Here is a 23170-nt window from a genome sequence, read left to right as displayed (position 1 = left end):
ATACAGTATATTGAACAGCAAGAAAACCCCACATACGTTTTAAATCAGCTTATATAATGGGTGGACTGATTTGGTCAATAAGAAGGACCAGGGAAAGAAAATTCCCATTCGCTATATTTCAGTTTCTTAACTTTAATGTTCGGTACATGAGATGTCTGAGTTTCATGGGTGAATTTTTTTTCTCAGATATCTAAGCTTTGATTGCTGAATAACTCGTAGTTTATGTGAAATGTATTTGTTTTTATATATATATTTGATGAAGTAATGTGACTTTGTATTTAAAGCTATACAACGGTTATCCCTCACTGGTTGGCTGGCTGCCAGGGAATCATAGAAAACTGAACAAATGCCACAATGAGATGCAGAACTTTGTAAGGGAGACCTTCACAAGAAAACGGAGAGAACTGGATGTGAACAATCAGAGAAACCTTATTGATGCCTTCCTTGCAAAGCAACAAGAGGTATAGTATTCCAGTATTTAAAAGGGGTCTGTTAGCAATTTTGATCCTACAAAATGCTGACCATTCAGAATAGGAGAGCAATAGAGGTGCTATAAAGGGTATTTCCATCTCCAAGATTTTATAGTAGTAGTAATAATAATAATATTAGCAACAACCTCCAATTAGAAATGTAGTATAATTCTTCTGATAAGCTGTGTTATTTACCCCATGTGCAGGGCATTACAGGAGCTTAAGTATCCATGGTTACAACCAGTAACAATTAACTGTCACTATATGAGAAGCCGCAACTTGTGATGAGCGAGCACTAAAATGCCTTGGCGCACATTACTCTTATCGAACATTTTCTACTGCTCGAGTGCTCTTCCTGATTAAAGATTGGTGCTCCCCCACAATTGAGCACATTTTGGAAACTAGACCCCCCAAGGAACTTATCTAGATACATAGTGAGCACTTTGAACCCCCCCGGTGCTTCACAACTTGATCCATAAAAATGAAAAAGTACTTTTTTTCACAAGATAATGTTTTTCCCTCAATTTTTTCATTTTCACATGGGCAACAGGATAAAATGGATCCTAAAATTTGTTGGTCAATGTCTCCTGAGTACGCCGATAACTCAAATGTGGGGGTAAACCACTGATTGGGCACATGGCAAGGCTCGGAAGAGAAGGAGCACCATTTGACTTTTTGAATGAAAAATTAGCTCCAATCGTTAGCGGACACCATGTCGCATTTGGAGAGCCCCTGTGTGCCTAAACATTGGATCTCCACCCACATGTGACCCCAATTTGGAAACTAGACCTCCCATGGAACTAATCTAGATGTGCGGTGACCACTTTAAACCCTCAAGTGCTTCACAGAAGTTTATAACGCAGAGCCGTGAAAATAAAAAATCATTTTACTTTCCTCAAAAATTATTTTTAGGCCCACAATTTTTTATTTTCACAAGGTTAATAGGAGAAATTGGACCACAAACGTTGTTGTCCAGTTTGTCCTGAGTACGCTGATACCCCATATGTGGGGGGAACTACTGGTTGGGAACACATTGGGGCCCAGAAGGGAAATAGTGACGTTTTGGAATGCAGACTTTGACGGAATGGTCAGTGGGCATCATTGTTATGAACTGGTGATTCAGAACCACAATGGACCTAGTGGTTAAGAGCACGCAAGGTGACCTGATAGTTACTAATAACATAGGACGAGCTCTGAGACGTGGGAACTCTGCTGACCGCAATCCCTAATCCTATCATACCACTCTAGAGGTAGCCGTGGAGCGCTCCTGACCAGACCTAGGCGCCTCGGGCACAGCCTGAGAAACTAGCTAGCCCTGAAGATAGAAAGATAAGCCTACCTTGCCTCAGAGAAATTCCCCAAAGGAAAAGGCAGCCCCCCACATATAATGACTATGAGTAAAGATGAAAATACAAACACAGAGATGAAATAGATTTTAGCAAAGTGAGGCCAGACTTACTGAATAGACCGAGGATAGGAAAGATAGCTTTGCGATCAGCACAAAAACCTACAAACAACCACGCAGAGGGAGCAAAAAGACCCTCTGCACCGACTAACGGTATGGAGGTGCTCCCTCTGCATCTCAGAGCTTCCAGCAAGCAAGAAAAACCAATATAGCAAGCTGGACAGAAAAAATAGCAAGCAAAAGTAACACCAGCAAAACTTAGCTTATGCAGGGTAGACAGGCCACATGAACAATCCAGGAGAGAACAAGACCAACACTGGAACATTGACTGGAGGCCAGGAACAAAGAACTAGGTGGAGTTAAATAGAGCAGCACCTAACGACTTAACCTCGTCACCTGAGGAAGGAAACTCAGAAGCCGCAGCCCCACTCACATCCACCAGAGGAAGCTCATAGACAGAACCAGCCGAAGTACCACTCATGACCACAGGAGGGAGCTTGACCACAGAATTCACAACAGTACCCCCCCCTTGAGGAGGGGTCACCGAACCCTCACCAGAGCCCCCAGGCCGACCAGGATGAGCCAAATGAAAGGCACGAACCAGATCGGCAGCATGAATATCAGAGGCAAAGATCCAGGAATTATCTTCCCGACCATAACCCTTCCACTTGACCAGGTACTGGAGTTTTCGTCTCGAAATACGTGAATCCAAAATCTTCTCCACTATATACTCCAACTCCCCCTCAACCAAAACCGGGGCAGGAGGATCAACGGATGGAACCACAGGTGCCACGTATCTCCGCAACAATGACCTATGGAATACATTATGGATGGAAAAAGAAGCTGGAAGGGTCAAATGAAAAGACACAGGATTAAGAACCTCAGAAATCCTATACGGACCAATGAAACGAGGCTTAAACTAAGGAGAGGAAACTTTCATAGGAATATAACGAGATGACAACCACACCAAATCCCCAACACGATGTCGGGGACCCACACAGCGCCTGCGGTTAGCGAAACGTTGAGCCTTCTCCTGGGACAATGTCAAATTGTCCACTACATGAGTCCAAATCTGCTGCAACCTATCCACCACAGTATCCACACCAGGACAGTCTGAAGACTCAACCTGCCCTGAAGAGAAACGAGGATGGAAACCAGAATTGCAGAAAAACGGCGAAACCAAAGTAGCCGAGCTGGCCCGATTATTAAGGGCGAACTCAGCCAAAGGCAAAAAGGACACCCAATCATCCTGATCAGCAGAAACAAAACATCTCAGATATGTTTCCAAGGTCTGATTGGTTCGTTCAGTCTGGCCATTTGTCTGAGGATCGAAAGCCGAGGTGGATGAGGATGAGGAAAAAGCCAATATGCTAAATGACTTTTTTTCATCAGTATTTACACAAGAAAATCCCATGGCAGACAAAATGTCTAGTGATAAAAATTCCCAATTAAATGTCACCTGCTTAACCCAGCAGGAAGTGCGGCGGCGTCTAAAAATCACTAAAATTGACAAATCTCCGGGCCCGGATGGGATACACCCTCGAGTACTGCAGGAATTAAGTACAGTCATTGATAGACCATTATTTTTAATCTTTAAAGACTCCATAATAACAGGGTCTGTGCCACAGGACTGGCGTATAGCAAATGTGGTGCCAATATTCAAAAAGGGAACAAAAACTGAACTCGGAAACTATAGGCCAGTAAGCTTAACCTCTACTGTGGGTAAAATCCTGGAGGGCATTCTAAGGGACGCTATACTGGAGTATCTGAAGAGGAATAACCTCATGACCCAGTATCAGCACGGGATTACTAGGGACCGTTCATGTCAGACTAATTTGATCAGTTTCTATGAAGAGGTAAGTTCCGGATTGGACCAAGGGAACCCAGTGGATGTAGTGTATATGGACTTTTCAAAAGCTTTTGATACGGTGCCACACAAAAGGTTGATACATAAAATGAGAATAATGGGGATAGGGGAAAATATGTGCAAGTGGGTTGAGAGCTGGCTCAGGGATAGGAAACAAAGGGTGGTTATTAATGGAGCACACTCGGACTGGGTAGCGGTTAGCAGTGGGGTACCACAGGGGTCAGTATTGGGCCCTCTTCTTTTTAACATATTTATTAATGACCTTGTAGGGGGCATTCAGAGTAGAATCTCAATATTTGCAGATGACACTAAACTCTGCAGGGTAATCAATACAGAGGAGGACAATTTTATATTACAGGATGATTTATGTAAACTAGAAGCTTGGGCTGATAAATGGCAAATGAGCTTTAATGGGGATAAATGTAAGGTCATGCACTTGGGTAGAAGTAATAAGATGTATAATTATGTGCTTAATTCTAAAACTCTGGGCAAAACCGTCAATGAAAAAGACCTGGGTGTATGGGTGGATGACAAACTTAAATTCAGTGGCCAGTGTCAGGCAGCTGCTACAAAGGCAAATAAAATAATGGGATGCATTAAAAGAGGCATAGATGCTCATGAGGAGAATATAATTTTACCTCTATACAAGTCACTAGTTCGACCACACTTAGAATACTGTGCACAGTTCTGGTCTCCGGTGTATAAGAAAGACATAGCTGAACTGGAGCGGGTGCAGAGAAGAGCGACCAAGGTTATTAGAGGACTGGGGGGTCTGCAATACCAAGATAGGTTATTACACTTGGGGCTATTTAGTTTGGAAAAACGAAGACTAAGGGGTGATCTCATTTTAATGTATAAATATATGAGGGGACAGTACAAAGACCTTTCTGATGATCTTTTTAATCATAGACCTGAAACAGGGACAAGGGGGCATCCTCTGCGGTTGGAGGAAAAAAGGTTTAAGCATAATAACAGACACGGATTCTTTACTGTAAGAGCAGTGAGACTATGGAACTCTCTGCCATGTGATGTTGTAATGAGTGATTCATTACTTAAATTTAAGAGGGGACTGGATACCTTTCTGGAAAAGTATAATGTTACAGGGTATATACACTAGATTCCTTGATAGGGCGTTGATCCAGGGAACTAGTCTGATTGCCGTATGTGGAGTCGGGAAGGAATTTTTTTCCCCAATGTGGAGCTTACTCTTTGCACATGGGTTTTTTTTGCCTTCCTCTGGATCAACATGTTAGGGCATGTTAGGTTAGGCTATGGGTTGAACTAGATGGACATATAGTCTTCCTTCAACCTTAATAACTATGTAACTATGTAACTATGTAACTATGTAAAAAGACAAATCAATGCCCATCCTAGCACAAAAGGCTCGCCAAAACCTCGAAACAAACTGGGAACCTCTGTCAGAAACGATGTTCTCCGGAATGCCATGTAAACGAACCACATGCTGGAAGAACAATGGCACCAAATCAGAGGAGGAAGGCAATTTAGACAAGGGTACCAAATGGACCATCTTAGAGAAGCGATCACAAACCACCCAAATAACTGACATTTTTTGAGAGACGGGGAGATCCGAAATAAAATCCATAGATATGTGTCCAGAGCCTCTTCGGGACTGGCAAGGGCAAAAGCAACCCACTGGCACGAGAACAGCAGGGCTTAGTCCGAGCACAAATCCCACAGGACTGCACAAACGAACGTACATCCCGCGACAGAGACGGCCACCAAAGGATCTAGCCACCAAATCTCTGGTACCAAAGATTCCAGGATGACCAGCCAACACAGAACAATGAACCTCAGAGATAACTCTACTCGTCCATTTATCAGGGACAAACAGTTTCTCCGCTGGGCAACGGTCAGGTCTATTAGCCTGAAATTTTTGCAGCACCCGCCGCAAATCAGGGGAGATGGCAGACAAAATTACCCCCTCTTTGAGAATACCCGCCGGCTCAGGCAAACCCGGAGAGTCGGGCACAAAACTCCTAGACAGGGCATCCGCCTTCACATTTTTAGAGCCAGGAAGGTACGAAACCACAAAGTCAAAACGGGAGAGAAACAGCGACCAACGAGCCTGTCTAGGATTCAACCGTTTGGCAGACTCGAGATAAGTCAAGTTTTTGTGATCAGTCAAGACCACCACGCGATGCTTAGCTCTTTCAAGCCAATGACGCCACTCCTCGAATGCGCACTTCATGGCCAGCAACTCTTGATTGCCAACATCATAATTACGCTCAGCAGGCGAAAACTTCCTGGAAAAGAAGGCGCATGGTTTCATCACCGAGCCATCAGAATTTCTCTGCGACAAAACAGCCCCTGCTCCAATCTCAGAAGCATCAACCTCGACCTGGAACGGGAGCGAAACATCTGGTTGGCACAACACAGGGGCAGAAGAAAAACGACGCTTTAACTCCTGAAAAGCTTCCACAGCAGCAGAAGACCAATTGACCACATCAGCACCCTTCTTGGTTAAATCAGTCAACGGTTTAGCAATACTAGAAAAATTATTGATGAAGCGACGATAAAAATTAGCAAAGCCCAGGAACTTTTGCAGACTCTTCAGAGATGTCGGCTGAGTCCAATCATAAATGGCCTGAACTTTAACAGGGTCCATCTCGATAGTAGAAGGGGAAAAAATGAAACCCAAAAATGAAACCTTCTGAACAACAAAGAGACACTTTGACCCCTTCACAAACAAAGAATTCGCACGCAGGAACTGGAACACCATTCTGACCTGCTTCACGTGAGAATCCCAATCATCCGAGAAGACCAAAATATCATCCAAGTATACAATCAGGAATTTATCCAGGTACTCTCGGAAGATGTCATGCATAATGGACTGAAACACTGATGGAGCATTAGAAAGCCCGAATGGCATAACCAGGTACTCAAAATGGCCCTCGGGTGTATGAAATGCTGTTTTCCATTCATCGCCCGGTTTAATACGCACAAGATTATACGCACCACGAAGATCTATCTTGGTGAACCAACTAGCCCCCTTAATCCGAGCAAACAAATCAGACAGCAGCGGCAAGGGGTACTGGAATTTGACCGTGATTTTATTTAGAAGGCGGTAATCAATACAAGGTCTCAACGAACCATCCTTCTTGGCCACAAAAAAGAACCCCGCTCCCAATGGCGACGACGACGGGCGAATATGACCCTTCTCCAAGGATTCCTTTACGTAACTCCGCATAGCGGCGTGCTCAGGCACAGACAAATTAAACAGTCGACCTTTAGGAAACTTACTACCAGGAATCAAATCGATAGCACAATCGCAATCCCTATGCGGAGGTAGGGCATTGGACTTGGGCTCATCAAATACATCCCGGTAATCCGACAAGAACTCTGGGACCTCAGAAGGGGTGGATGATGAAATAGACAGAAATGGAACATCACCATGTACCCCCTGACAACAACAGCTGGACACAGACATTGATTTCCAATCCAATACTGGGTTATGGACTTGTAGCCATGGCAACCCCAACACGACCACATCATGCAGATTATGCAACACCAGAAAGCGAATATCCTCCTGATGCGCAGGAGCCATGCACATGGTCAGCTGGGTCCAGTACTGAGGCTTATTCTTGGCCAAAGGCGTAGCATCAATTCCTCTCAATGGAATAGGATACTGCAAGGGCTCCAAGAAAAACCCACAGCGCCTAGCATACTCCAAGTCCATCAAATTCAGGGCAGCGCCTGAATCCACAAATGCCATGACAGAATAGGATGACAAAGAACAGATCAAAGTAACGGACAAAAGAAATTTTGACTGTACCGTACCAATGGTGGCAGAACTAGCGAACCGCTTATTGCGCTTAGGACAATCGGAGATAGCATGAGTGGAATCACCACAGTAGAAACACAGCGCATTCTGACGTCTGTGTTCTTGCCGTTCAGCTCTGGTCAAAGTCCTATCGCACTGCATAGGCTCAGGTTTATGCTCAGATGATACCGCCAAATGGTGCACAGTTTTACGCTCACGCAAGCGTCGCCCGATCTGAATGGCCAAAGACATAGACTCATTCAGACCAGCAGGCATAGGAAATCCAACCATGACATCCTTAAGGGCTTCAGAGAGACCCTTTCTGAAAATTGCTTCCAGCGCACATTCATTCCATTGAGTGAGCACAGACCACTTCCTAAACTTCTGACTAGTGTTGAGCGATACCGTCCGATACTTGAAAGTATCGGTATCGGATAGTATCGGCCGATACCCGAAAAATATCGGATATCGCCGATACTGATATCCGATACCAATACAAGTCAATGGGACATCAAGTATCGGAAGGTATTCTCATGGTTCCCAGGGTCTGAAGGAGAGGAAACTCTCCTTCAGGCCCTGGGATCATTAGGGATGTGTAAAATAAAGACTTAAAATAAAAAATATTGATATATTTACCTCTCCGGCGGCCCCTGAACTCAGCGCGGGTAACCGGCAGGCTTCTTTGTTCAAAATCAGCGCTTTTAGGACCTGAGTATCACGTCCAGGCTTGTGATTGGTCGCGGGCCGCCCATGTGACCGCCACGCGACCAATCACAAGCCGCGACGTCACCGCAAGCTATTAACGCGCTCATTTTTAAAAATGAGCGCGTTAATGATTTTCAAAGACGCAGCGGCTTGTGATTGGTCGCGGCCACGCGACCAATCACAAGCCGCGACGTCACCGCAAGCTATTAACGCGCTCATTTTTAAAAATGAGCGCGTTAATGACTTTCAAAGACGTACCGGCTTGTGATTGGTCGCGGCCACGCGACCAATCACAAGCCGCGACGTCACCGCAAGCTATTAACGCGCTCATTTTTAAAAATGAGCGCGTTAATGACTTTCAAAGACGTAGCGGCTTGTGATTGGTCGCGTGGCCGCGACCAATCACAAGCCGCTACGTCTTTGAAAGCCATTAACGCGCTCATTTTTAAAAATGAGCGCGTTAATAGCTTGCGGTGACGTCGCGGCTTGTGATTGGTCGCGTGGCCGCGACCAATCACAAGCCGCTACGTCTTTGAAAGTCATTAACGCGCTCATTTTTAAAAATGAGCGCGTTAATAGCTTGCGGTGACGTCGCAGCTTGTGATTGGTCGCGGCCACGCGACCAATCACAAGCCGCTCCGTCTTTGAAAGCCATTAACGCGCTCATTTTTAAAAATGAGCGCGTTAATAGCTTGCGGTGACGTCGCGGCTTGTGATTGGTCGCGGCCACGCGACCAATCACAAGCCGCTATGTCTTTGAAAGCCATTAACGCGCTCATTTTTAAAAATGAGCGCGTTAATAGGTTGCGGTGACGTCGCGGCTTGTGATTGGTCGCGTGGCGGTCACATGGGCGGCCCGCGACCAATCAGAAGCCGGGACGTGATTCTCAGGTCCTAAAAGCGCTGATTTTGAACAACGAAGCCTGCCGGTTACCCGCGCTGAGTCCAGGGGCCGCCGGAGAGGTAAATATATCAATATTTTTTATTTTAATTCTTTATTTTACACATCTCTATGTATCCGATACCGATACCCGATACCACAAAAGTATCGGATCTCGGTATCGGAATTCCGATACCGCAAGTATCGGCCGATACCCGATACTTGCGGTATCGGAATGCTCAACACTACTTCTGACAATATATCTCTACCTCATCCTGACCCTGACACAGAGCCAGCAAATTTTTCTCTGCCTGATCCACTGAATTAGGTTCATCATAAAGCAATCCGAGCGCCAGGAAAAACGCATCAATATCACATAATGCAGGATCTCCTAGCGCAAGGGAAAATGCCCAGTCTTGAGGGTCGCCACGTAATAAAGAAATAATGATCTTAACTTGTTGAACTGGGTCACCAGAGGAGCGGGGTTTCAAAGCCAGAAGCAGTTTGCAATTATTTTTGAAATTCAGAAACTTAGCTCTATCTCCAGAAAATAAATCAGGAATAGGAATTCTAGGTTCTAACATAGATTTCTGAACCACAATGTCTTGAATTTTTGTACTCTTGCAGTGAGATGATCCACACAAGAAGACAGACCTTTAATGTCCATCACTACACCTGTGTCCTGAACCACCCAAATGTCTAGGGGAAAGGAAAGACAAAACACAGTGCAAAGAAAAAAAAATGGTCTCAGAACTTCTCCTTTCCCTCTATTGAGAAGAATTAGTATTTTGGGCCTCCAGTACTGTTATGAACTGGTGATTCAGAACCACAATGGACCTAGTGGTTAAGATCACGCAAGGTGACCTGATAGTTACTAATAACATAGGACGAGCTCTGAGACGTGGGAACTCTGCTGACTGCAATTCCTAATCCTATCATACCACACTAGAGGTAGCCGTGGAGCGCTCCTGACCAGACCTAGGCGCCTCGGGCACAGCCTGAGAAACTAGCTAGCCCTGAAGATAGAAAGAGAAGCCTACCTTGCCTCAGAGAAATTCCCCAAAGGAAAAGGCAGCCCCCCACATATAATGACTATGAGTAAAGATGAAAATACAAACACAGAGATGAAATAGATTTTAGCAAAGTGAGGCCCGACTTACTGAATAGAGGATAGGAAAGATAGCTTTGCGATCAGCACAAAAACCTACAAACAACCACGCAGAGGACGCAAAAAGACCCTCCGCACCGACTAACGGTACGGAGGTGCTCCCTCTGCGTCTCAGAGCTTCCAGCAAGCAAGAAAAACCAATATAGCAAGCTGGACAGAAAAAATAGCAAGCAAAAGTAACACCAGCAAAACTTAGCTTATGCAGGGTAGACAGGCCACATGAACGATCCAGGAGAGAACAAGACCAACACTGGAACATTGACTGGAGGCCAGGAACAAAGAACTAGGTGGAGTTAAATAGAGCAGCACCTAACGACTTAACCTCGTCACCTGAGGAAGGAAACTCAGAAGCCGCAGCCCCACTCACATCCACCAGAGGAAGCTCATAGACAGAACCAGCCGAAGTACCACTCATGACCACAGGAGGGAGCTTGACCACAGAATTCACAACACATCATGTTACGTTTGCACAGTCCCTGATGTGCCTAAACAATAGAAACCCCCCACAAAAGACTCCATTTTGGAAACTTGACCCCCCAAGGAACTTATATAGATGCATGGTGAGCACTTTGAACCCCCAAGTGCTTCAAAGAATTTTATAACGCAGAGCCGTGAAAATAAAAAATCATTTTTTTTCCTCAAAAATTATTTTTTAGGACGCAATTTTTTTATTTTCACAAGGGTGACAGGAGAAATTGGACACCAAACGTTGGTGTCCAGTTTATCCAGAGTATGTTGATACCCCAAAGATTGGGGGAACCACTTTTTTGGCACACGTCGGGGCTCGGAAGGTAAGTAGTGATGTTTTGGATTGCAGACTTTGATGGAATGATCTGCGGGCATCATGTTACGTTTGCAGAGCCCCTGATGTGCCTAAACAGTAGAAACCCCCCGCAAGTGACCCCATTTTGGAAACTAGACCCCCAAGGAAGTTTTCTAGATGTGTGCGAGCACTTTGAATCCCCAAGTAAGGTTGAGCGAAACGGATCGGACAAATTCAAAAATTGCCGACTTTCGGCAAAGTTGGGTTTCGTGAAACCCGACCTGATCCTAGTGTGGGATCAGCCATGAGGTCGGCATCAGCGCACCAAAGTCGTGTTTTGTATGAAGTTTTCAGTGCCATTTCTCATCCAATGAAGGAGGACGTAGAGTGTGGGCAGCGTGATGACATAGGTCTCGGTCCCCACCATCTTAGAGAAGGGCATGACAGTGATTGGCTTGCTTTCTGCGGCATCACAGGGGCTATAAAGGGGCGTGCACATTGACCGCCATCTGACTTCTGCCGATCTTAGCATAGGAAGAGGTTGCTGCAGCTGCATCAGAAGAAGGGATATAGTTAGAGAGGGAAATTTAACCCCGAAACTGCTTGTGCTGTAGCGATTTCCACTGTCCAACATCACCTTTTCTTTGCAGGGACAGTGGAGTTTATATTTTGTGCATCAGCTCTGTAGCTTATTAGGCTGCCCTATAAGGCTCCCTGATAGCTGCATTGCTGTTTGTACGCCGCTGTGCAAACCAACTGCTTTTTTAAAAGCAAAAATCCTGTTGCTCCTTTCTGCACAGTTCTCTTGTTTATTTGTCCACACTTTTGTGTGCATCAGTCCTTTTTATTGCTGTCATACTTGTCCTGAGATCATTGTAGGGAGATTGAAATTGTAATACAGCTCTTGTATTTTTTTTAATATATCTTCCAGCCACATTCTGCCACTTACATTGTTTAGTGTTGTACACTGGGCCTGAGTTTTGGTGCAGTCTTACCCCCCCCCCAAAAAAAAGGGAGATTCAAATTGTCACAAAGTGGATCTACGTCAGTTCTGTTAGTTTGGCCTATATCAGCCAGCCACGTTCTGCCACTTACATTGTGTAATGTGGTACACTGGGCCTGAGTTTTGGTGCAGTCTCCTCCCCCCAAAAAAGGGAGATTCAAATTGTCACAAAGTGAATCTACGTCAGTTCTGTTATTTTGGCGTATATCAGCCAGCCACGTTCTGCCACTTACACTGTGTAGTGTTATACACTGGGCCTGAGTTTTGGTGCAGTCTCCCCCCCCAAAAAAAAGGGAGATTCAAATTGTCACAAAGTGGACAAAGTGTCAGTTCTGTTAGTTTGGCGTATATCTTCCAGCCACGTTCTGCCACTTACATTGTGTAGTGTTGTACACTGGGCCTGAGTTTTGGTGCAGTCTCCCCCCCAAAAAAAGGGAGATTCAAATTGTCACAAAGTGGAGCTACGTGAGTTCTGTTAGTTTGGAGTATTTCAGCCAGCCACGTTCTGCCACTTACATTGTGTAGTGTTGTACACTGGGCCTGAGTTTTGGTTCAGTCTCCCAACAAAAGAAGGGAGATTTAAATTATCAACAAGTTTATATATATTTTCATCCTTGTTGTACAGTATCATATAACGGTTGTTATTTTGGTTACATTTTCCCAAAAATGAGGAAGTCCGGTGGAAGAGGCCATGGGCGGTCGTTGCCAGCTGATACTGATGGTGGTGGTGGTGGTGGGGGGATCTGGTGGTAGTGGGAAAAGCAAAATAGCACTTAAGGCTCGAGGTGTTGAGCCAGCGTCATCGTCTCGCTACACAAGGCCTCGAAGGCTCTCTTATCTGGGAGTAGGAAAACCGCTTTTAAAGCCGGAGCAGCAGGAAAAAGTTTTGGCTTTCCTTGCTGACTCAGCCTCTAGCTCTTTCGCCTCCTCTTCAGAAAATTCCAAATATAAAAGCAGCGAGTTGTCAGTGGATGCTCCCGGTCAAGAATAAGTTGCTTCCTTGTGTCCTTCACCCAAACCAAAAGTGAAGAATGCGGCAGGCGACACTACAGTTTACTCCATGGAGCTCTTTACACATACCGTGCCTGGGTTAGAAAGGGAAATTGTTAACAGCCCATTACAAGATGAATCGGACCTGGAGTGCACTGATGCACAGCCACAGCTAGATTATTATGCTGTTCCATTGACTCAGATCACTACATTGCCCTTACAGTGTACTGAGCCAGAATCTGACCCTGATGAGACTATGGTGCCCCTTCCTGAACGCTATAGCACCTTACACGGTGACACAGAGGAAGGTGCACATGACATTTAAGAGGAGGTGATAGATGACTCAGTTGTTGACCCAGATTGGCAGCCATTGGGGGAAGAGGGTGCCGCTGCCAGTAGCTCAGAAGCGGAGGAGAATGATCCGCAGCAGCCATCTACATCGCAACAGCTTTCATCAGGCAGGCTCGTATCTGGCCAAAAAATGTTTGTCAAAAACAAAACCAGTTTTAGGACAGCGTGGCCATCCTGTTAAAGTAGCACAGCATGCAATGCCTGAAAAGGTATTCTGGAGCGCCCCCAGACACAGGGCCACAGGTTACTCGGTACCGGTCCTCTCTGTCTCAGTTCTGGGGTTGTCATGGTGGCGGGACCCGGTCCGTGACCCTGCTAAGGGGCATCCAATAAAAGGGTAGATGGTAGTTTGTCAAGGGTTCGTGATGCCACCTGTGGTGTTCGGTCAGGGCGACCGACGCTGCTTGGTGGTCCACTGGGGTGATGGAATGGCAGCTAGATGGTATACCTTCCCACAGGTGAAGTGTATCCCCAGGGCTTCCCAGTAGTGTAGGTGGCGATGGTGTGAGGCGCAGTTAATAATGAGGACACAGGGTTGCAGTCTCTTTACCTCTTTACTGGTGACTTCAGGATCCTCAATCCGGAGCACTGTTAACAGGGCTGTCTGAGACCGGCCGGTCCGACGGCACATCCAGAGTTCCCTTTGCAGGTGGAAATCAGTGCCTACCAACTAGTGCCTGTGTTGCAGTCCTTCCCTGCTGAGCATTCAGGATAGTCCTCACAACTGTCATTTCTATTCTGATGTTCTGCTTCGTCCCCCAGTTTGTTATGGCTAGGACGCACCCGTTTGATGGGAAGGCTCGGAGCTATTCTGGCTGTCCTGCCTCTGTTTGAAGTAATGCTTGGAGTCAGTTACTTCCTCGGCGTTCTGGCCACCGGCTACGCGCCTCAGTAGGATGTTGCCAATCTCGGGGCACAACTCCTACTGGTTCTCCGTTGTGCTTTGATCTCGTTTCTCACTTCTCCACAATATACTTCACTTCGTGTCCTCTCTTTAGATACCACCGCAAGGTAGTGCAGGCGCGGTTCTGTAACGATCTGTCCTTGTCGCTAAGTCACTGCAAGGTTCCCACGCCTGACAGGGACCCCTCTGAATCTTCCCCGCAACACCCCATGCCACGGGATGTTGCCTGGACTAAACCCAGCCAGCTTCTGACTAACTTCCTATCCAACCCCCAGTTTTACCAAAGTGTGAGGAGTGGCCTAATAAATAGAACCTTTTGCTCCCCCTGGTGGCCGGAGTGTGAAATGTAGTGTGTGACTGTGATACCTGGTCAGGTGAACTCCTTTAGTGCCATCAGACGTACCATCACTCCCCTTAGTGGCAGAGCGACAATACTGCAACGACCAGGTCTCTGGGGCGCTGCATATTCCATAGTAGGAAGAGGGTAGTGTGGCAATTTTTTAACCAAGATCCGAATGATCAGTGCAAAGTTATCTGTAAGAAATGCTTAAAGACCTTTAGCAGAGGGAAGAATCTCCAAAATTTAAACGCAACGTGCATGCTTAGACATTTAACCAGCATGCACTTGCAAGCCTGGACTAACTACCAAACATCCCGTACCGTTGGTGCACCTGCTCAGAAAGAAGGTAGTCAGCAACACTACATTGCTTCCCTCACTGTTAGCCCACCGGTTAGGACACCACCAGCAGCAAATGTGGAGGTATCGACGCAAGGCCAAAGCTGTCAGGGAATCACACTGACTCCACACTGTACTCCACTGAACAAAGCAATGCCGCCTGTTTAGTCCTGTTTCCAATTTTGAAATGCTTTTAGCCTACTTTTTTCTTGTGGGCCTACAAACTGTGTCTGCTCCACTCATTACAGTCGTACTCCACTGAACAAAGCTATGCCACCTGTTTAGTCTTGTTAGCTATTTTGAACTGCATTTAGCCTACTTACTTTCTTGGGACTACTAACTGTGTCAGCCTGTCATTACAGTTGTTCTCCGCTGAACAAAGCAATGCCGCCAGTTTAGTCCTGTTAGCAATTTTGAACTGCATTTAGCCTACTTACTTATTTAGGCCTACTAACTGTGTCAGTCCCTCATTACAGTTGTCCTCCACTGAACAAAGCAAGGCTGCCTGTTTAGTCCTGTTTCCAATTTTGAAATGCTTTTAGCCTACTTTTTTCTTGTGGGCCTAAAAACTGTGTCTGCTCCACTCATTATAGTCGTACTCCACTGAACAAAGCAATGCCGCCTGTTTAGTCCTGTTTCCAATTTTGAAATGCTTTTAGCCTTTTTTTCTTGTGGGCCTACAAACGGTGTCTGCTCCACTCATTACAGTTGTACTCCAGTGAACAAAGCTATGCTGCCTGTTTAGTCCTGTTAGCTATTTTGAACTGCATTTAGCCTACTTACGTTTTGGGCCTACTAACTGTGTCAGCCCCTCATTACAGTTGTCCTCCACTGAACAAAGCAATGACGCCTGCTACCCCCCCACAACTTTAGCCAAATGACCCCCAGTTTTCAATGCCTAACTATTATTATAAAGTAAATTAAGATTGACAAGCTTCAGTAATACGAAATGATGTTTTTGGCATTAAAATGGGCACTGTAGGTGTTTTCCTGTCCTCCACTCACTGCCGACTTTGATTCCCATTGACTTGCATTGGGTTTCGTGTTTCAGTCGGCCCCCCCGACTTTTTGCAATAATCGGCCGATTTCACCCGACCCGACTTTTGACAAAGTCGGGTTTTGCAAAACCCGACTCGATCTTAAAAAAGTAAAAGTCGCTCAGCTCTAGTAGTGGGCAGTATTTCAATACCAGCTTCAACATGCCCATTGGTATTCCACTCAGCATTCTGCACATAACAAGTTACGAGTGGCTATGGAAGTATGACATCTGTGACGAATCAACCTAGATGATGAATGGCAATGTCGCCATAATCAGTGTAATTATCCTGCCTACATACCTCCTCAGGATCCAAAGAGTAATATTTCTCCTTGCATAGAATAACATGTCAATTATGCAGACGTGAGGAGATATTTGAGCAGCAATGCTCCGCTGGGAAATAAAAACGGAGAGGAAGAAAACTAGAACTCCAGTGCCACCTTGTCTTTTATCCTAAGTCATGTGACAAGTCTCTTTGTAAAGTCGATATTGACTTTTTGGATTGCTACTTCCTATAGGTGGCACTAGAGTTCTAGTCCTCTTCCTCTCTGAAGCGAAAATTTGCATTTATCTTCTCAAATGCTCACTGCTCACAAATAAAGAGGAAGGCTTGCATACAGACCTGGCAGAGATGGAGGAAGAAAGTACACAGGATGCTTTGTGCTTGTCAGTCCCCTGTCCAGTAGGCAGGCGTGCATGTGTCCAGCACTGCAACTATCATTCCACATTTGCAAGCACCATCATTAATCACTTCCACTTGCTTGTCCCAATGCACCTTTAAGCTGTCCCTACCACAGACCTTGAAACACAAAGAAAATATCCAACAACCCACCCAGCCACAGGCTAAATGGTCACATTTACAGACTGCTTGCTCTGTAATCTTGACTTTCAGACTGGTGGACACTTTGGGTTTCTGCAACCTCATGGCGGCGTACTTCCCTCACCTTACACCAGCACGTATCTCATAACAGCACCCATGCCATGACCAATGCAGCTACTGTGAATGTCATTCTAACAACCGACATGTGGACAAGTCTTGTGGATAAGAATGCTATACTTCTTTTACTACTGCATCCTTATGCACACAAGGATGGAAAAAGATGGGAAGATATAGCCAAAGGACCCTAAAGAGGCTAAGAGTTGCCTAAACCTGACTCTGAATTGTCTCTGTTTGACTGCAGAGTTTGGCACTTTAAGATTACCAATCATAGAATAGTAGAGTTGGAAGGGACCTCCTGGGTCATCTTATCCAACCTCCTGCTCAAAGCAGGATTCACTGCTTCATCCCAGACAGATGTCTGTCTAGCCTCTGTTTGAAGACTCCCATTGAAGGAGAACTCACCACCTTTCGTGACAGCCTGTTCCACTCATTGATCACCCTAAGTGTCAAAAAGTTTTTTCTAATATCTAATCTGTGTCTCCTCCCATTCAGTTTCATTCCATTGCTTCTAGTCTTTCCTTGTGAACATGAGAATAAAGATGATCCTTCTACATTGTGACAGCCCTTGAGATATTTGTAGACAGCTATTATGTCCTCTCAGTCTTCTTTTTTGCAAGCTAAACATTCCCAAATCCTGTAACCGTTCCTCATAGGACATGGTTTGCAGACCGGTCACCATTCTGGTCGCTCTTCTCTGAACTTGCTCCAGTTTGTTGATGTCATTTTTAAAATGTGGTGCCCAATACTAGACACAGTATTCCAGGTGAGGTCTGACCAAAGATGAGTAGAGAGCAATAATGACTTCACGTGATCTAGACTGTATGCTTCTGTTAATACATCCCAAAATTGTATTTTGCCTTTTTTGCTGCAGCATCACACTGTTGACTCATGTTCAGTCTGTGATCTATTAGTATACCCAAGTCTTTTCCACATGTGCTGTTGCTTAGCCCTATTCCTCCCATTCTGTATATGCTTTTTTCACTTTTATTGCCCAGATGTATTACTTTGCTTTCTTCCCTTTAAAAAAACATTCTGTTAGTTGCTGCCCACGGCTCCAGTTTATTTAAATCTTTTTGAATACTCTCTCTGTTCTCTAGTATTAGCTATCTCTCCTAGCTTTGTGTCATCAGCAAATTTAATCAGTTTACCCTCAATTCATTTATCTAAATCATTGATAAAGAACAATACAGGGCCCAGGACAGAGCCCTGTGGTACCCCACTTGAGACATTCTTTCAACTGGATGTGCAGCCATTTGCAACCACACTTTGGGTCTGATCACTAAGCCAGTTATGAATCCACCTAACAGTTACCTTGTCCATTCCATACTTGGTCCTTTTATCAATTCTAAATTATCTGCCTCACTGGCTTTTTGCTAATTTTTTCAAAATTGTTTGCCAGCAGCAACACTGAAATGTTACAATAAGTAGAGGGAGGAGGAGATGAAAAGTCCTTTTCCTTATGGGAACAGGGAAGTCTTGACTATTGGGAGCATGGCAGACATGGTAACTTTATTTACTGCTGCGTTTCCCGATACCCACACGTTATATGTATTTTTGAACAAAATTGAATACTGGTTGCTCACCATTCTTGACCCACGCTCTGAGTAGAACTCATAAATACACTCATAAATTTTAGAGAGCCAGCAGATATGCTAATCCATGAGACCTAGATTCCTGTCCCACTTTGCAGGGGGGCGGTGAACGACATGCTTTAAGGCAGAACCTTGGAAACAGGTGGTCGGTTGTATGGCAGATAATACTTCCATTGTGTTGATCAGCACCACCCTGTCTTCTACACGGTCCAGTCTCAGTAGCCAAGAGTCTAGACAACCCAATCATCAACCTGATTCTCCTTTGTCCCACCATGGCAAGTTCCAGGAGACAAGTGCCTCTCTCCCTAGATAGCTCAAGGAGGACATGAGGATATTGTGTGTCATAATGGACAAATATTTGTGCAGTTACAGCCAGAAGAAGATAAGGGTGTGGTATATTAGAGTCTCCAGCAGTTGATGATAATGAGACACATTTGACAAGCAACATTGTTAAGTCAACAAGTCTGGAGGAGGACAAGATTGCTTAAGTAGAAAACGAGGTGGATAATGATGAAGTAAGTTACCCAACCGGGCAAGGTGCCATGAAGAGCAAGCACAGCAGTGCATTGGTGGTGGGATAAGTAGCAGCGCAACAGGCAGGAAGAGGTAGTGGGGTGGCTAGAAGGAGAAGCCAAACAACTGTTCCCAAGAGCACTCACTCACGCTACGTTCCCAGACCAGGGGTTAGGAGTTGCATTTTTTTTGGTGTATTCCCATGCATCCCTTCCCCTCTCAAAAAGGGTATATGGTTCATTGTTTATTTTTAAATCCACACTATCCCTCTTGCAGCACCTATTCCTGCACTAAATGCAGCTAACATCGGTATTAATAGGGAATAGAATACAATACATGTAACGCTGATAAGGACTGTTGGTTTTAGATTGCAGCATGAAGGAAGGTAAGGTAACAATAATCATTGAATACATACCTCTAAGAAAATATCCCTTATCTATAAACTTTCCCTAAACTAATTGCAGCTCAGAACAGTATTATTTGAGAATGGTGGATGAGTACCGAGTATTTTGAGTACCATAATGCTAGAAACCCGAATTATTAACAAGCAGTACCGAACATTTCGCACATCACTAGTCGTAACCATGGATAACTAAGCTTCGGCAATGCCCTGCACATATGATAAGTGACATAGCGAATCAGAAGACTATATTACATTTCTAATTGGAGGTATTTGCTAATATTACTGATATTATATAATCTAAGAGACGGGAATCCGCCTTTAACCTTCGTCCGGCTGAGTAGGTACAATTGTAACTATTCCGTTTTAAAATTGCAATAACTTTTTTTTTTCAAAAAGCCGTAGAGGGCTGAAATTTCGTGACATCTCTGCAGTTTTGGTCCAGAATATATTGGCCAAATTTTAATAAAATATATATGAAGGTACAATTGTACCTCTGCTGCCTGTTAACGTTGTAAAATTATGCAGCCTGACGAAGGTTAAACATACAATTTTGCACTGTTTCAGCATTAGCATGAATGTGGAAGTTAAGTCTTACCACAGCAGCACATCGCCAACAAGTGCCCTGGAGGGCGGTTCTCATGCCTGAAATGCTCTCAGATCTCTTCATTAAAGACTTTTCAACCCCTGACATCTGCTTTTGAGTGATTACTGTAGGGCATAAATCCTTAAATGCCAGTATAACTGAAAAAAACAGTACAGGAAGGTAAGATTAAAGGAACTCTGTTAGCACAGAACGAATGCTCAAACCAAGTACAGGCGCTCGGTGCTTCATAGTGAGGCCAATCACTTGTATACAGGTTCCCACCTGCTTTGTTTCCATTTATCACCACCATCTCTGGCTCTATGAAATTTGAGCTGTCAATCAAAGAAGTGGGGGCTGGAGATTGAGGGAAAATAAGCAAGTAGAAAGGTGTATACAAAATATTGGTCCTGCCGTGTTACACTGAGCTACCGGACTTTCTGTGCTGTTAGGAGTCCCTTTAAGAAGCAGGTCTCCAGTAACCCATGTTGGTCACAATTGCTGACAGACTGCCTTTACAGAAGCACTTTTAAAAAGTGTTTTTTTTTTCATATAATGCTAACTAACTATTAATTTATTTCAGCAGTATTTTTTATTTATTTCATCCAATCCCAATTACCTTAATATATTGTACAACTTTTAATATTGGCATCATGTGATTTCCTGTATGACCGCTAGTCCAGTACATGGTCTAAAGCGTGGCCAGGAAGTCACACTCTAATTTGCAATGACTTACTGGATGGCCCAATCACATATCCAGTTCTTTCTAGAGACCCTCAGACCCTCCCCTACCCAACACCACCTTCCATGTATCTCTTTTTTCCCCACCATCTCTTTCGACTCTGCTGATGCATTGTGCACAGAAACTCTAGTGTATCCTAGAAGATGCAGTTTTAGATTGCTCTCCCCATTTTTATGCACTATGTGTTAGGAGTCGAGTTTCCTCTGCTGCACTGGGGGAATCTCGATCCGTCTCCGCTGCGGTCTCCCATTCTCCTCCAGCCGCAGTGGAGTCTGCTCAGCAGGGACGTCGATCCCAGCGTCTCGCTCAGTCTGACTCTGTGCAAAGAGTTACTACTGCTTTTCCTGCTTCTGCCATTGAAGCCAGTGCTGGGCAGCGGCGAGTGGACGTTTCTGGATCTAAGTCCTTATTTGCACACACTGAGCATGCCCAGGGCAAGATCTCCTGTTGGAGATCGAGGGTCACATGCTCAGGTACTGCAGCACATCCCTTTGGTCCTTTTGGCAGGTCCTGAAAGGGCAAAACTTCTGTAGCTGTTTCCTGTGCTGCAGCTATATAAACTGCGCATGACCGCACGGCCATGCGCTAGTATTGTCTTGTAAATATGTGTGTGTGTTGTGAGTGAAAGTCGCTCTTTAAATACCCTCCCTATTGAATGTCTGTTCGCGGAAGGTGTATGTTTGCTATCTAGCGCCCGACTTATCCAACAGCACGTAACACACATTACAGCTACCAGTTGCTGTGTCCGCCTGTACGGCGCCGTGCGCTTGCTCTGCGCTTTCCTGACCCAAGCCTGGGTGGTTAGTGGCGTCCGTCTGTGCGGCACCGCACGCACTCTTGTGCCTTTATATTATTATTTAGTTTCCTTACACACCCAGTTGCGGTGTTGTGCCAGCAAGTGTCTAATCGGACTTCAATCCTAGTTGGGGTTGAGTTCGCTGACTTATTGCTCACACTCTATGTGCGGTACCGCGGTCCTGTGACGCAACAGGATCGCTTCCTTCACGCAGGGTGCAGTTAACCCGTGCGTGTATACTTGTAGTACCGCCATATAGTCCGTCTTACTAGCAGCAGGGTTTTTACCTGCACGGTGGACCTCGGACTGCGAACGCACCTAGTTCCATTTCATCTTGTACTTGGTGCGTTCCGCCAGTCCTAACATAATACTAGCGCCAAGGTCTGGCTAGTAAATGGCGGACGATCAGCGTTTACAGCGGTACATCCAGCAGCTGGAGGGAAGGTTTGCGGCTCTAGAGCGTTCAACATCAGCTGTGGATGTCACTGCTGTCGCTGTTCAGGCTGCTAGCGTGGCTGCAGCTACCTTGTCCACTGCCACCCCTGTTCCGACTCTATCTCGCCTCCCGCTACCAGAGAAATTTTCTGGTGACAGTAAGTCTTGTAGGGGTTTCGTGAGTCAGTGCTCTATACATCTCGAGCTTCTGGCCTCTCGTTTCCCTACAGAGCGGGCAAAGGTGGGGTTTATCGTGTCTCTCCTGTCGGACAGGGCGTTGCAGTGGGCTACGCCGCTGTGGGAGCGTGGCGATCATGTGGTGCAGAGTGCTCCGTTATTCCTGAGCACTCTGAAACAGGTCTTTTTAGGATCTCCTGTCACCCATGATACGGCACTCCAACTGTTGGCATTGACTCAGGGCTCGTCCTTGGTCAGCCATTTTGCCGTACACTTCCGCACCCTAGCATCTGAGCTGGAGTGGTCGGATAAAGCCCTTATTCCTATATTTTGGAGGGGGCTGGCTGACCACGTTAAGGACGCTCTGGCCACTAGGGAGATTCCCGCCACACTGGAGGAATTAATAACAGTATCCACTCGTATTGACCTCCGTTTTCACGAGTGGAGGCTACAGCGAGCCCAGTGTAGGCAGAGGTTTCGGCTGGCTCCCACCTTCGCCAAACCTTTGGAATCTCCAGTCCAGGCCCCTGAGTCCCATGAGCCTATGGTAGTGTCACAAGCGGGATCTAAGTCCGGGACCGCTCGTGCACTCCAGGTTTGTCATGTGTGCCAGCAGTCAGGACATCTTGCCACCAGATGTTTCCAGCAGACGAGGAAACATCAGCGTCTAGTGGTAGTAGGTGGAGGTACACTAGACACGGCGACGTTTGCCTCCAAATTGTCCTTTAAGGGGACAATAACATTAGGCTCATCCTCCCACTCGGTAGAGCTCTGCGTGGATTCTGGGGCGGAGGGCAATTTTATGCTACCTCAACCAGTAACAGTACGAGTGGTGAATGGGTCGACACTGCCCTCACAGATAACACATCAGATTATCCCTTTTACTCTGTCCATGTCGCCATCCCATCAGGAGATTATATCTCTGCACATCATTCCTGAGGGAATTGATGAGGTCCTGTTGGGGATACCTTGGCTACGGTACCACTCTCCTCA

The 23170-nt window shown here is 45.6% G+C and overlaps 1 protein-coding gene across 1 annotated transcript in view; it reads left to right on the top strand.

Moving 5' to 3' along the window:
- The first annotated feature begins 337 nt into the window (after positions 1-337).
- LOC138680967 (cytochrome P450 2B11-like) overlaps positions 338-23170 on the top strand; it is a 180169-nt gene continuing 157336 nt past the window's right edge. Inside the window, exon 1 of the mRNA XM_069768153.1 lies at positions 338-461. Within this exon, the coding sequence (XP_069624254.1) occupies positions 360-461 (102 nt within the window). The 5' untranslated portion in view covers positions 338-359. The remainder of the gene's footprint in view (positions 462-23170) is intronic.

The sequence above is a fragment of the Ranitomeya imitator genome, chromosome 5 (genome assembly GCF_032444005.1).
Source record: "Ranitomeya imitator isolate aRanImi1 chromosome 5, aRanImi1.pri, whole genome shotgun sequence".
Taxonomy (NCBI): Eukaryota; Metazoa; Chordata; class Amphibia; order Anura; family Dendrobatidae; genus Ranitomeya; species Ranitomeya imitator.
Note: the sequence above shows the minus strand (reverse complement) of the source record. Positions and strands in the feature narration are given on the sequence as shown.